This window comes from Entelurus aequoreus, linkage group LG03, assembly GCF_033978785.1.
Source record: "Entelurus aequoreus isolate RoL-2023_Sb linkage group LG03, RoL_Eaeq_v1.1, whole genome shotgun sequence".
Lineage (NCBI taxonomy): Eukaryota > Metazoa > Chordata > Actinopteri > Syngnathiformes > Syngnathidae > Entelurus > Entelurus aequoreus.
In genome coordinates, this window is record NC_084733.1 from 45,496,343 (window position 1) to 45,509,792 (window position 13,450).

Sequence of the window (13,450 nt, forward strand, 5' to 3'; positions counted from 1 at the left end):
AATATATAAGCTTTATGAACCTTGGGTTAGGTGAACGGTCTTTTGGGCTGAGTGATTGTGTGTGTTGATCGGGTGTTTGAATTGTATTGGCGTGTTCTATGGAGCTAGGAGCTAGCAGAGGAGCTAGGAGCTAGCATAACAAACACGCAGGTGTTATTATGCAGGATTAATTTGTGGCATATTAAATATAAGCCTGGTTGTGTTGTGGCTAATAGAGTATATATATGTCTTGTGTTTATTTACTGTTGTAGTCATTCCCAGCTGAATATCAGGTACCGTGAGTATGCAGCCTTGGCTGCTAAACATTCGATAACTTGACCGTATGTGCGCGTCACGTACGTAACTTTTTAAAAATATATAAGCTTTATGAACCTTGGGTTAGGTAAACGGTCTTTTGGGCTGAGTGATTGTGTGTGTTGATCAGGTGTTTGAATTGTATTGGCGTGTTCTATGGAGCTAGGAGCTAGCAGAGGAGCTAGGAGCTAGCATAACAAACACGCAGGTGTTTTTATGCAGGATTAATTTGTGGCATATTAAATATAAGCCTGGTTGTGTTGTGGCTAATAGAGTATATATATGTCTTGTGTTTATTTACTGTTGTAGTCATTCCCAGCTGAATATCAGGTCACCCCCGGCTCTCACAGCATCTTCCCTATCTGAATAGCTTCAACTCCCCACTAGTCCTTCACTTGCACTTTACTCATCCACAAATCTTTCATCCTCGCTCAAATTAATGGGGAAATTGTCGCTTTCTCGGTCCGAATCTCTCTCACTTCATGCGGCCATCATTGTAAACAATAGGGAACTTTGCGTATATGTTCAACTGACTACGTCACGCTACTTCCGGTAGGTGCAAGCCTTTTTTTTATCAGATACCAAAAGTTGCAATCTTTATCGTCGTTGTTCTATACTAAATCCTTTCAGCAAAAATATGGCAATATCGCGAAATGATCAAGTATGACACATAGAATAGATCTGCTATCCCCGTTTAAATAAAAAAAATTCATTTCAGTAGGCCTTTCATCATTGATATATAAACTATCAGACTGCGTGGTCGGTAGTAGTGGGTTTCAGTAGGCCTTTAATCCATTCCATAATTTAATTCCACATACTAAAGGCCTTAAGTGTTGTACGTGCATACAAATGTTTTAAGTTACATTTTTCTCTAAGATTATATTTCTCCTCTTTTGTTGAGAAGAATTGTTGTATATTCTTGGGTAGCAGGTTATAGTTTGCTATGTGCATAATTTTAGCGGTTTGAAAATTTACTATGTCGTGGAATTTTAGTATTTTCGATTAAATGAATAAAGGGTTTGAATGTTCTCTATGTCCAACATGATGTATTACTCTAACTGATTTTTTTGTAACACGGTTAATGAATGCAGTGTACTTTTGTAGATGTTTCCCCACATTTCTGCACAATAACTCAGATATGGTAACACGGGCGAGCAGTAGAGAAAATGAAGTCATTTTTTGTCCAGTACATATTTTTGCTTTATTCATTATTGACGCGTTTCTTGCTACCTTATGTTGTGTATTTTTTATATGAGATTTTCAGTTAATTTTATCGTCAATCATTATACCCAGAAATTTGGTTTAATTTACTTTTTCAATTTCTATTCCGTCTATTTGTATTTGTGTTTGACTTTCTCTTCTACTGTTACTGAATAGCATTATTTTAGTTTTACTGAGGTTTAAGGATAGTGTTTTTTTGTCAAGCCATCTTTTTAATTTGGTCATTTCTTCTGTTATTATTTGTATTAGCTTCTTTCTGTGTGTTCTCTCCTGAACAAAATGCTGTTGTATCGTCCGCGAATAATACTAACTTTGAATCTTTTGTAGCTTTACAAATGTCATTTGTATAAAGATTGAACAATTTTGGTCCCAGTACTGATCCTTGGGGACAGGATATATTTTGTATTGTAGATGTGTGTTCGCCTAACTTCATGTATTGTTTCCTGTTGGTTAAGTAACTTCTAATCCAGTTTAAGACCAACCCTCTAATGCCATACCGTTCTAATGGTGATTAATTGAGTCGAATGCTTTAGTTAGATCCATAAACACTGCTGATGCACAATTTTTTTACTATCTATGGCATTGGTAATTTCCTCTGTAATTTCGAGTAAAGCCATGGAAGTTGGAATATTAGCTCTGTATCCATATTGATTCTCAGTGAGTATTCTGTTTTTGTTTATGAAACTCTCTAATCTGTTATTGAACTGTTTTTCAATGATTTTAGAAAATGGTGGAAGTAAAGAAACAGGTCTATAATTTGCAAATTGGTGTTTGTCTGCAGTCTTATAAATTGCCATAACTTTAGCTATTTTAATATTGTTTGGGAATTTGCCTGTTTGAAATGATAGGTTACCGATATACATTAATGGTCCTGAGATCTCTTCAATAACCTTTTTTATTGTTTCCATATCAATTCAATTACAATTGTTTGAAGACTTAGATTTGCATTTTTTCACGATTTTAATTATTTTCCTCCTGTGTCAATTTTGTGAGAAACATTGAGTTGGGATTTCTACCTATGGTGTCATAGTCCTCAGTTGAAACTGGGTCTGGAATCTTTTCCTTCAAATTTGGTCCAATATTTACAAAGTAATTATTAAAGCTTTCAATTACTTCCTTCATGTTGTCATTATTTATGTTTCCATCTGAGAAGTATAAGGGGTAATCCTTCTTAGCGCCATTTTTAATAATGCTATTAAGAATGCCCCATGTTGCTCTCATATTGTTTTTGTTCCTATCTAATAATTGACTGTAATATTCTTTTCTACATGGTCGTAATATGTTAGTTAGCTTGTTTTTATACTTTTTATACATATTTTCTGCGTCTGTTGTTCTTTGTGTTATACATTTTCTATATAATGTATTGTTCTTATTACAAGCATTTTTGTAATCATTTTGTCATCCATGGTTGATTGTTCTTTCTCTGCTTTCTACTGAGTTGTTTCCATTAACAATGTTTGTCAAAAAGTATTATGAACCTGTTTAAAACATTTTCATATGCTTCATCAACATCATTTTCATTGTACACATTGTCCCAATTTTGCTTTTCTAGCTCATTTTTGAAAGCATTTATACTGTTCTCTGTGCATAGTCTTCGAAAAGTATTTTTGTCTTCCATGTTCTTCTTCTTGTAGTTCCATCATATGCGAAAACTGGTAGCCGATCACTAACCTCGGTTATAAGTAGATCACTTGTAATGTTATTATCAAAATCATTGGTAAAAATATTATCAATAAGCGTGGCACAGTGTCCTGTAACTCTGCTTGGCTTCGGGATTTTAGGATATAAACCGATGATGTACATTGTATCAATGAACTCATCAATGGACTTTTGCTTGTTAGGGCAGTGTTTCCCATAAACTGCCAAGATACCTGTGGTGGTGGGGGCGTGGCTATGGGCGTGGCTATGGGCGTGGTCACATGACATCGAGTCATTTGCATAATTTACTACAATGATATGATTTTCTCTAAAAAGGCTAAAAAAATGTATACTTACTAATTAATAATAGTTTTGTGTTAAATGTCCATCCATCCATCCATTTTACAATATAATTACAACACTTTATGTACATATTTATATACAGATTTGAACAATAAGTTATTCACTGAAATACACTACCGTTCAAAAGTTTGGGGTCACATTGAAATGTCCTTATTTTTGAAGGAAAAGCACTGTACTTTTCAATGAAGATAACTTTAAACTAGTCTTAACTTTAAAGAAATACACTCTATACATTGCTAATGTGGTAAATGACTATTCTAGCTGCAAATGTCTGGTTTTTGGTGCAATATCTACATAGGTGTATAGAGGCCCAATTCCAGCAACTATCACTCCAGTGTTCTAATGGTACAATGTGTTTGCTCATTGGCTTAGAAGGCTAATTGATGATTAGAAAACCATTGTGCAATCATGTTCACACGTCTGAAAACAGTTTAGCTCGTTACAGAAGCTACAAAACTGACCTTCCTTTGAGCAGATTGAGTTTCTGGAGCATCACATTTGTGGGGTCAATTAAACACTCAAATTGGCCAGAAAAAGAGAACTTTCATCTGAAACTCGACAGTCTATTCTTGTTCTTAGAAATGAAGGCTATTCCACAAAATTGTTTGGGTGACCCCAAACTTTTGAACGGTAGTGTATATTTATTAATTGTGGTTCTTACAAAAAATATATCTTATAAAAATATAAAAGCTAAAATGTCTCTTAAAGCTCTGCCCCTTTAATTAGTGCATACTAAATAATTTAACTTTAGCCTACTACTACAACCATATTATTTACCAGCAACATAAAGTGAAACAGAGGCAGAGGTGCCCTGCCACAGTCAGTAACAAATAAACAGAAAACAGTAGTGGTGGTAGATAGACACAAAGCTTCATCAAACATCTGATCCACTGAACAAAGAGCTCCAAAAATCTTGATCCTACACTTCTCTTTTGTAAAGTAAATCTGAACAGCCGATATGGGCATCTACATCAACTATATGATTTGCCTGAGAAGCTGGACAGGACAAAAAATAATAACAATAATAATAATAATAATAATAATAATAATAATAATAAAAATAAAATAATAATAAAAAATTTAAAAAAAATTGTGGCAGCCTTAATTCTTTCGTGGCGAGCCGCCACAAATAAATGAATGTGTGGGAAATACTGTAGGGTTTAATAAGTCAATATTCAAGTCACCACATAAGAAATTTATTTTCTGACCAGTGTCCATATAATTTGCCTTGATCTAATCTTCAAATGTTTCAACACTTGACTTAGGTGATCTATATATACACACAAATGCTGCATATGTTTTTGTTTTTTTCCTGACAATGGTTATACATTTTAATATATTATCTATAGCAAATTACATGTTTTTTAACACTTTGTAGTTCAGGTTTTTCATCACGTACACAGCTACCGGTACTCCCCCTCCATTTTTGTTGGTTCTGTTCTGATGTAATTTAGTTCATATGCTTCCAGATAAAAATATATTTCTTTATCATCAATCCATGTTTCTGTGACAGCAAAAACTTTGAGGGGTTTGTTGAATTGTTCTAAAAAGATGCTTCATGTTGTTGTAATTTGCGTGAAAGCTTCTGCTATTAAAATGAATAATTGTTTGCTTAAATGTGTTATCACATTTAACATTGCTGTTATAGTGTTCATCTGTATAATAAAAACAATTATTACTGATGTGGGAGAAAAACTATTGTATCTGGATCTATATCATTTTCCAAATCCTGGTTTTTGTTGCAGAAGTTTTTTAGTTCCATATTTTCTTGTTCTTTGATGTTGTTTCAATAATCTGTATAATTGTAGGTGGATGCACTCATGAATCTACGTCTTCTTGTTTAGTGGTCCCTTGGAACATAGTAGTGTTGGTGTTGAATTTAGGTGTTTGTTTTCTGTCAGACTCCATTATCATCGTCGTTGTGGAAGCAGTGTCAACTTTAATATTTGTCCAGGACCTTGATGTCATGGACAACAACTACTCTTTCTTCTGGACCTCCATTCACCTTGATGTAAATTTTACAGTTGGCGCTCCAAGTTCCCTGAAATGTTCCCTGCTTTCTCAAGTCGCGTGCTTTCTTGGCAATTTCAGTATTACGTTTTGTGAGATGCTCATTCAAGTACACATTTGTTCCCTTCAGCTTTTTTGCCTGTTTCAGCAGTGACATTTTAGATTTTCTGTTAACGAGTTTCATGAGGATCACTGGAGTGGTGGTGTTTTTTCTTCCATTCAGTGGGATGCATGTTTCGATGGTATTAATGTTAATTTCTATTTATTTTGATTGCAGAAAGTTGACCACTTGCTGTTCTGCTGAGACAATAACAATGTCATCTCTTTCTCCTATTATTCACAGCTTTCGCGTAGGATCTTGGTTTAATTCGGTGCCCTGTCTCGATGATATCATTCATTCGTTTATCCTGATCCATTAATCTATGAAATTCCTTGAAGAATCCTCATTTCTTGACCCATTTCCGGAAAGTCCTTTCTTATGTTATTATTCTGACTTTGCAGACTTTCTATATTTTCCTGAAGACTTCTCAGATCTTTTTTGTATTATGTTGTTGCTTTTCTCTGACCTTCTTTAGGTTCTCTTATTGCTCTTTCCAGGTTTTCTTTGTGTTCCAATCTTACTCCAATCTTTGTGTTCCAATCTTATCCGGGACGGTATAGCTCGGTTGATAGAGCGGCCGTGCCAGCAACTTGAGGGTTGCAGGTTCGATCCCGGCTTCCGCCATCCTAGTCACTGCCGTTGTGTCCTTGGGCAAGACACTTTACCCACCTGCTCCCAGTGCCACCCACACTGGTTTAAATGTAACTTAGATATTGGGTTTCACAATGTAAAGCGCTTTGAGTCACTTGAGAAAAAGCGCTATATAAATGTAATTCACTTCACTTCACTTCACTTACTCTTTCCAGGTCTGTTTTGTGTTCTATTCTTACTCTTTCTATGTCATGGACAATTTTTTTTAGCATCACGTCTCGTTTCAAACATCAGTATTCAAGGTCAACTTTAAAACCAATGTGTATATCAGTTGTGGGGGTTAAACTAAGGAATTCTCTTTACAATGAGATAAAAAATTGTAGAAATATATTCCAATTGAAAAAAATATATAAAGACAGAACAATAAGATTATACGGACAGCCGTAAGTGTCCACATTTTGCTTTATATTTATTATTTTACTTATTTTTTGTCTGGTTTTGTATTTGTTTTGTATCATCCCATGAGGTGTATATTACTTTTTTTGTTCGGTTTGTACTTCATGAAGTTTTGCACTTGTTTTTTTTTGTGTATTTTGTTGGTTTTTATTATATTTGGATGTATTTCTTTGGTTTGTATGCTTGTGAATCTGGGCTATCCATTAAGTAAGACTACTTATTATGTTGAAGGGGGCAGGAAATAAGATTCTCTTCATCCTGTTCCTTCTCAAGCATAGGTGTGTAAATATGTGTTTAGTTGCTCAAGTTTAATTGTCTATTGATCAAAAATGGACATCAATGAAGGAGATAAATAAAAAAATGAAAATGAAAAATGTCCTGTGTCCCCACATCTGCGGTCCCCTTTTAGGTTTCTCACCCAATGGGTTGAGTTTTTTCTTGCCCTGATGTAGGATGTCGTTGTGGTTTGTGCAGTCCTTTGAGACACTTGTGTTTAAGGGCTATATAAATAAACTTTGATTGATTGACATGTAAAAACAGCTGCGTAAACATGATCACACTGGCACTCTGAATGAGAGCACAGAGTTGGAATAAATAATAATAAAAAAACTCAAATTAGTGTAGTGACTTCGATATCAAATTCATTAAAGGCCTACTGAAACCCACAACTACCGACCACGCAGTCTGATAGTTTATATATCAATGATGAAATCTTAACATTGCAACAAATGCCAATACGGCCGGGTTAGATTAGTAAAGTGCAATTTTAAATTTCCCGCGAAATATCCTGCTGAAAACGTCTCACTATGATGACGTTTGCGCGTGACGTCACGGATTGTAGCGGACATTTTGGGACACCATTGTGGCCAGCTATTAAGTCGTCTGTTTTCATCGCAAAATTCCACAGTATTCTGGACATCTGTGTTGGTGAATCTTTTGCAATTTGTTTAATGAACAATGAAGACAGCAAAGAAGAAAGCTGTAGGTGGGAAGCGGTGTATTAGCGGCCAGCTGCAGCAACACAAACACGTAGCCGGTGTTTCATTGTTTACATTCCCGAAATATGACAGTCAAGCTTTACCATTGGCCTGTGGAGAACTGGAACAACAGAGACTCTTACCAGGAGGACTTTGAGTTGGATACACATTGGCCTGTGGAGAACTGGGACAACAGAGACTCTCACCAGGAGGACTTTGAGTTGGATACGCGCTACCGTGAGTACGCAGCTGCGGTTTCCAAACATTTGATCGCTTGCCCGTACGTGCGTGCCGCTATGTGCATGTCACGTACGTAACTTTGGGGACTTTGGGGAAATATATGTGCTGTATGAACTTTGCGGAGGTGAACGGTACTTTGGGCTGTGGGATTGAGTGTGTTGTGCGGGTGTTTGAGTTGAATTGTGCGTGTGGATGTACGAACTTTGAGTGTGTAAATATGTACTGTATTTGTATATGTATGTGATGTAGGAGCGTAGGTACCTATGTATGTGTGTAAGTATGTATGTGAGTATATGTGAATCTGCATGTACAATACATTTGACTCCCAATGTGTGCGGGAGCCAGAGTACGGCCCCAGCCTCCCCGAGAGCCCATCCCACAAACAGTAGGTGTGGTGCCCAGGGAACCAGGGACCACCGCCCCCACGCAGCCAAGCCGGACAGCGACAGGAACCCCAGAGCCTGGCCCACCGCGCCGCCCACAAGGGCCAGCAGCAGGCCGCAGACAGACGCACCCGGCAGAGGACAAGGCACGAGAAAAGCAGGGGGCAGCCAGACCCCAAGCCAGCGAGAGACCACACCCCACACGGACAGAAAGGCGGGACACCCCGCCCGAGGGGCCCGGAGAACCCCCGCAACCGGACGGGAAGACCGCCCCCGCCCCACCGGCAACCGGGCCCCCACGAGCCCCCCCCCCCACCCCCGGAGAGCGCGGGGCCATTTGTGGATCTCTTATGTCAGTAAGGTGCTAACTTGCACAATTTTCAAATTTTTAATTATTCATGTTTTTATTTTGTTTCTGCCATATTACTTTGTTTATAATGCTAGTGTTGCTTTCATATGCACATTCAATTTCTACTTGAGGTACCTAAAACACAATGTTCTCATTTACAATGTTTTCTTCTACAATGGAAATTATTTTGAATGTGTTGTGCTGTTTTTTAAATAAAACTCGGTTAGAAGATTTCAGTATAAGTACATTTTTGAGCACATTATTTAAACTAGTTCCTTATTCTTTTTGTATTACATACAATTGTTTGATCAAAACAAAGTCAATAGTACATATTAACTAAACAAAAATAACATCTACTACTGACTACTCATTATGTCTTGTGTGTTTAACATACTTGGCCAATTAAGCTGATTCTGATTTAAATATTTTGGTTTTTGCCTAAAAGTCATCCTGTGTCCAAATACTTCCCGAGTTTGTAAACATTTACAAATATATATATATATATATAAATAAATATATATATATATATAAATATATATATATATATATATATATATATATATATATATATATATATATATATATATATATATATATATATATATATATATATATATATATATATATAAAATTTATGTATTTATTTTATTTTTTGAGAAAATAAAAATGTCACTCTAGTATTCTAGTATTGATCATATACTAATATTACCCTTGGTATCGACACCACTAGTTTATGGATCGATCCGCCCTCCTCTTACGTGTCATGTACTGACTGTGAAAATACTGACACACCAACAGTTATATTATCCTCTCTCTAGACCAGTGGTTCTTAACCTTGTTGGAGGTACCGAACCCCACCAGTTTCATATGCGCATTCAACGAACCCTTCTTTAGAGAAAAATAAAATGTTTTTTGTTTTTTTCAAATTCAAGGCAAAGATATATGTTTTTTTACTGGTGCACAAAATGAACAGTGCATGAACATCACCTTGTTCAAAGAACAAAACCAACAGTGCATGAACTCACAACAAATTACACACCTACAAATCAGTGTGACTTCTGCTGTTGCCTTTGAGGGACCAGTTCAGATATGCGTGGCTTCACCTTGGCAAGTGCCACTCATGTTATTTTAAATGATAAATGATAAAATAAAATTATTTATTTATTTTCACAGCAAAGTCTGTTCCTTTTCTTCGTTTTCCACCCAGACATACAATACTAGTACACAGCTCATGAAAAATAATATTTGTTGTTATTGTCATTGTAACAAAACACTTATATTAGAAAATAATCTCATGGAAATGACAGCTGTCATTTGATTATAATAATAAAACATTTAATTTGTTATTTAGTCAGGTTTGGGACAGGTGTGCTCACATGTGCTCTACTGAATGCTCAAGGAGTTTTTGCGTTTGCTCACGCATATGGAAAATTAGAGGGAACATTGTATGAGGGTATCCATAATACGCCGATAGGGAGAAGTTTTAATTTACACAATGAGTCGGGTGTGTCTTGAACTCCGCGGCGGACGCTCCGCCGAACCCCTGAAGCCGACTCACCGAACCCCTAGGGTTCGATTGAACCCAGATTAAGAACCACTGCTCTAGACTCTTATTAATGTATGTGTTCATTTTCAGTTTATAGCTGCCTACTTTCTGCTGCAACGTTATTCCATTCTAGACTTTTTAAAATGTAATACCGGTAAGTTGTTTGAAGCTACTTTAGCAGTTAACGTAGCTATTAGCATGCCTGCTCCTGGCTTGCTCTTGGTGTGTAACACGTTTAGCCTTGTCCTCCAGTGATAATATTACTTGATAATGATACTCAAGATACTAAAAAACGTCCCTTTGGAAACACATAATTAGCTGCTAGCCATGTTCCAGCCAGGGGACTAAAAATAAATACAGTACAGTGTGTTTGTTTTTTCTGTAAGTTAGCAGAGTACTTTGATTGATCTTGTTAAAATCATACAGACATGACTCCATGATTTGCATTGTGGGGGGAAAGGCTCTTTTGTGTCTTATCTATTGCACTCCATTCTATTGCGGCAACAAAAAAGAAAGTACAGTACATACTGTATGTCTAGCTACATTTTAACCAGATTTGCACCAACATTTAGTTATTTGAAGCATTTGTAGCAGACCTCCATAATGGTTAATTTGAAAAAGCTTTTTTTTCCATTACAAAAAGTTAGACTAGGCCTTATAATTTGAAGGACATTTGATGCTTAGCCTTAGCCAAATTTAACAACTGTTCACCCAAAGTATTGCTACAACTGTGTGTGCTATTCAAGCAAAGAATGCATGGTAGATACATGTAAGTCAACAGGACTTTTGGTTGAATCAAAATGTTTAAAACCATACCTCTCACCCTCAAGCATTGCAAATATAGTAAAAATATATTATTAATATTATACCACAGCAGAAGCTAACAACACAAATGTATTGTAATAGTGTAAAGTACCCAGTTTTTGCATATTTCACAGTTTTTACCACTTGGTGCACAAAAATGCTGAATAAGAGGATTATTTTCTTTTTACCTCTCTTGTGTAGCCCTTTTCAGTAGGCGACTGTCCAATTGTGATCTTCCGGAGGAATCGATCGTTAGTATCCAGAACTAAATGTGCACAAAAACCACATGATATTTCAATAAAAGACGAAAGACACGGTATTTAAAATGTAAGTTCTCACCTCTCTGCCACGTCACTGAGCTCGGCTCAATATCTAAACGGGCAAAGCGGGTGATCTCCTCCTCGGTCAGGGTGGGGGGATCGGTTTTGTCAATTCCCAGTTTCTGAATAAAAGCACAAAAAGTGAGTGTGACAGCATTGTGCTGACAAGACACAGAAGTGAAAAGATCACTTACTTTTAGTCTGTTGATCTGAACAGGGGAGAACTTCCTCTGTCCTCCACTAAGTGGGACCAAGCGATTGTATAGAGCCTTAAACGTACATAGGAACAAAGACAACAGTGATTACTCGTGTAAGTGCATGTAACTGGGCACCATTGGTGCCAATGTAAAGGGTAGTAAGCAGCCTGAAAAACTAGGTAGGTATCGGTGCTTCAATTTGGTGCTTAGCACACTGAAATGAGGCAAAAATTAGGTAAGTAACGTAGCATCCGGACAGTCACACAGAGAATGACATTCTTTTTTAACTTTATTGCCAATCGCAATACACCAAAGTCTGTGGGAGACAGACTTTGAGGGGTTTGAGGAGCCGTGTGTGTGGGTGTGTTGTTGGGTTGAGGCGGTGTAGGTCACACGGGTATAGGTGGCTGTGTGCACACGGTGTGTGAGTGAGGGTAGAGGAGGAAAGAGGTTTTGGGTGCCATACTCTTTGTTTACTGCTTTATTTTGCTGCTACATATTATTTTGTTTGTAACATTTCTCATTAGATTCTTGCCATCTTATTTTGTACACATTAAACACGCTTAAAATGAATTTATGTGAAGCGCGTTATTCAGGACAAAGACCCATTCCTATCCCACCAGCGATCAAAAAGGGAAACAACAACACTTCCTCATTTTCCACCAACTACAGAGATTATGAGCATTTATGAACACTGGAACTCTGGATGTCAACATTAAAACACAACCACCCCGTTAGACTAACTTAATTTTGCTCATCCAATACACAACTTTTGCATGTAGAATTATGGTAGAGGTTTCGCCGAAGAGCTTTGTGCGAGTCCACCATTTTCATCGAGTTGTCGTCCAAAGTTGTAGTAATAAGTTCCTTATTTTTCTCAATCCTCTTGTTGTAGGCCGGGTGGCTCAAACATGCACGCCAAAATCTTCTGCTGTTGCCATTTCTAATAAAAATGTGCGTATAGTTAGAACTTATATCTGTGACTCAATATGGAGACGCTAAAAACTACAACATTGCTGACTGGCTGGAGAAGCAGTCAAAGAGGCCTTGCCCTGGAGGACGACTTTGCCACGTAAATAAGACCGCTCACAAAACGGTGCATTTTGAAGAGACAGTCAGAGACAGCCAGAAAGTGCTTAAAGATGTTCTGCAAAACAAAATCTATTCTAAATTTGGATCAAAGAACCACCATTACATGATACGTAGACCACTAGGAAGTACTGTAAATGTACAAGAAAAATCATAATATGACCCCTTTAGGCACCGGCACTGTTTCAAAAGTACTCATGTAACACCAGTATTAGATAATATGTAAACAATTATGTGCTGATTATGTTTTGTCAATCTCAGGCAAAAAAAAAATCACCTTGTCAGTTTGTGTTGACTCATGGAACATGCGGGCATCGATAGCAGCAGCCACCAAGTTGTTGGCCGCTGTGATGGCGTGGATGTCTCCCGTGAGATGGAGGTTGAACTTAAACGAAAATATATCAGATAAATATATCTACAGTGTATATATTAATACAGTTTATGTTTGGACTAGCAGCAAGCTTCTATCTTGAAGAAGCTAGTAGGTACCTCTTCCATCGGTATGACTTGAGAATATCCACCTCCTGCAGCACCACCTGTGAACGTGAAGCAAACCTTTTGGTACTTGTAGCACTTAAGGTTCACATTTCAGTAGCTTCAAATTATTGCTAAAAGATCACCTTTAATGCCAAACGTGGGTCCCTGTGAAGGCTGGCGGACGTTAGCGAAAACATTGAGCTTCATGTGGGCCCCCATTGCTTGGACCAGGCCGATGGTTGTGGTGCTCTTTCCCTCCCCCAGTGGAGTTGGTGTAATACTGCTCACAGAATATTATGTCAGCTACAACATAAGGTGCAGTTTCACTTAAAACGATTCAACCACCATTGTAAATTATATTTTTCTCCAAAGTTTATATAAGCTTGTATTTTAAT

General features: G+C 37.1%; 1 protein-coding gene across 2 annotated transcripts in view; it reads right to left on the bottom strand.

Moving 5' to 3' along the window:
- The window catches only part of mthfd1b (methylenetetrahydrofolate dehydrogenase (NADP+ dependent) 1b), a 56,339-nt gene that overhangs the window by 18,086 nt on the left and 24,803 nt on the right, over positions 1-13,450 (bottom strand). For both annotated transcript variants that reach the window (XM_062041910.1, XM_062041908.1), the window contains exons 12-17: positions 13,199-13,335; positions 13,068-13,114; positions 12,856-12,963; positions 11,487-11,561; positions 11,312-11,414; positions 11,161-11,237 (exon numbers count right to left, since the gene is read on the bottom strand). In XM_062041910.1, the coding sequence (XP_061897894.1) occupies positions 11,161-11,237; positions 11,312-11,414; positions 11,487-11,561; positions 12,856-12,963; positions 13,068-13,114; positions 13,199-13,335 (547 nt within the window). The remainder of the gene's footprint in view (positions 1-11,160; positions 11,238-11,311; positions 11,415-11,486; positions 11,562-12,855; positions 12,964-13,067; positions 13,115-13,198; positions 13,336-13,450) is intronic.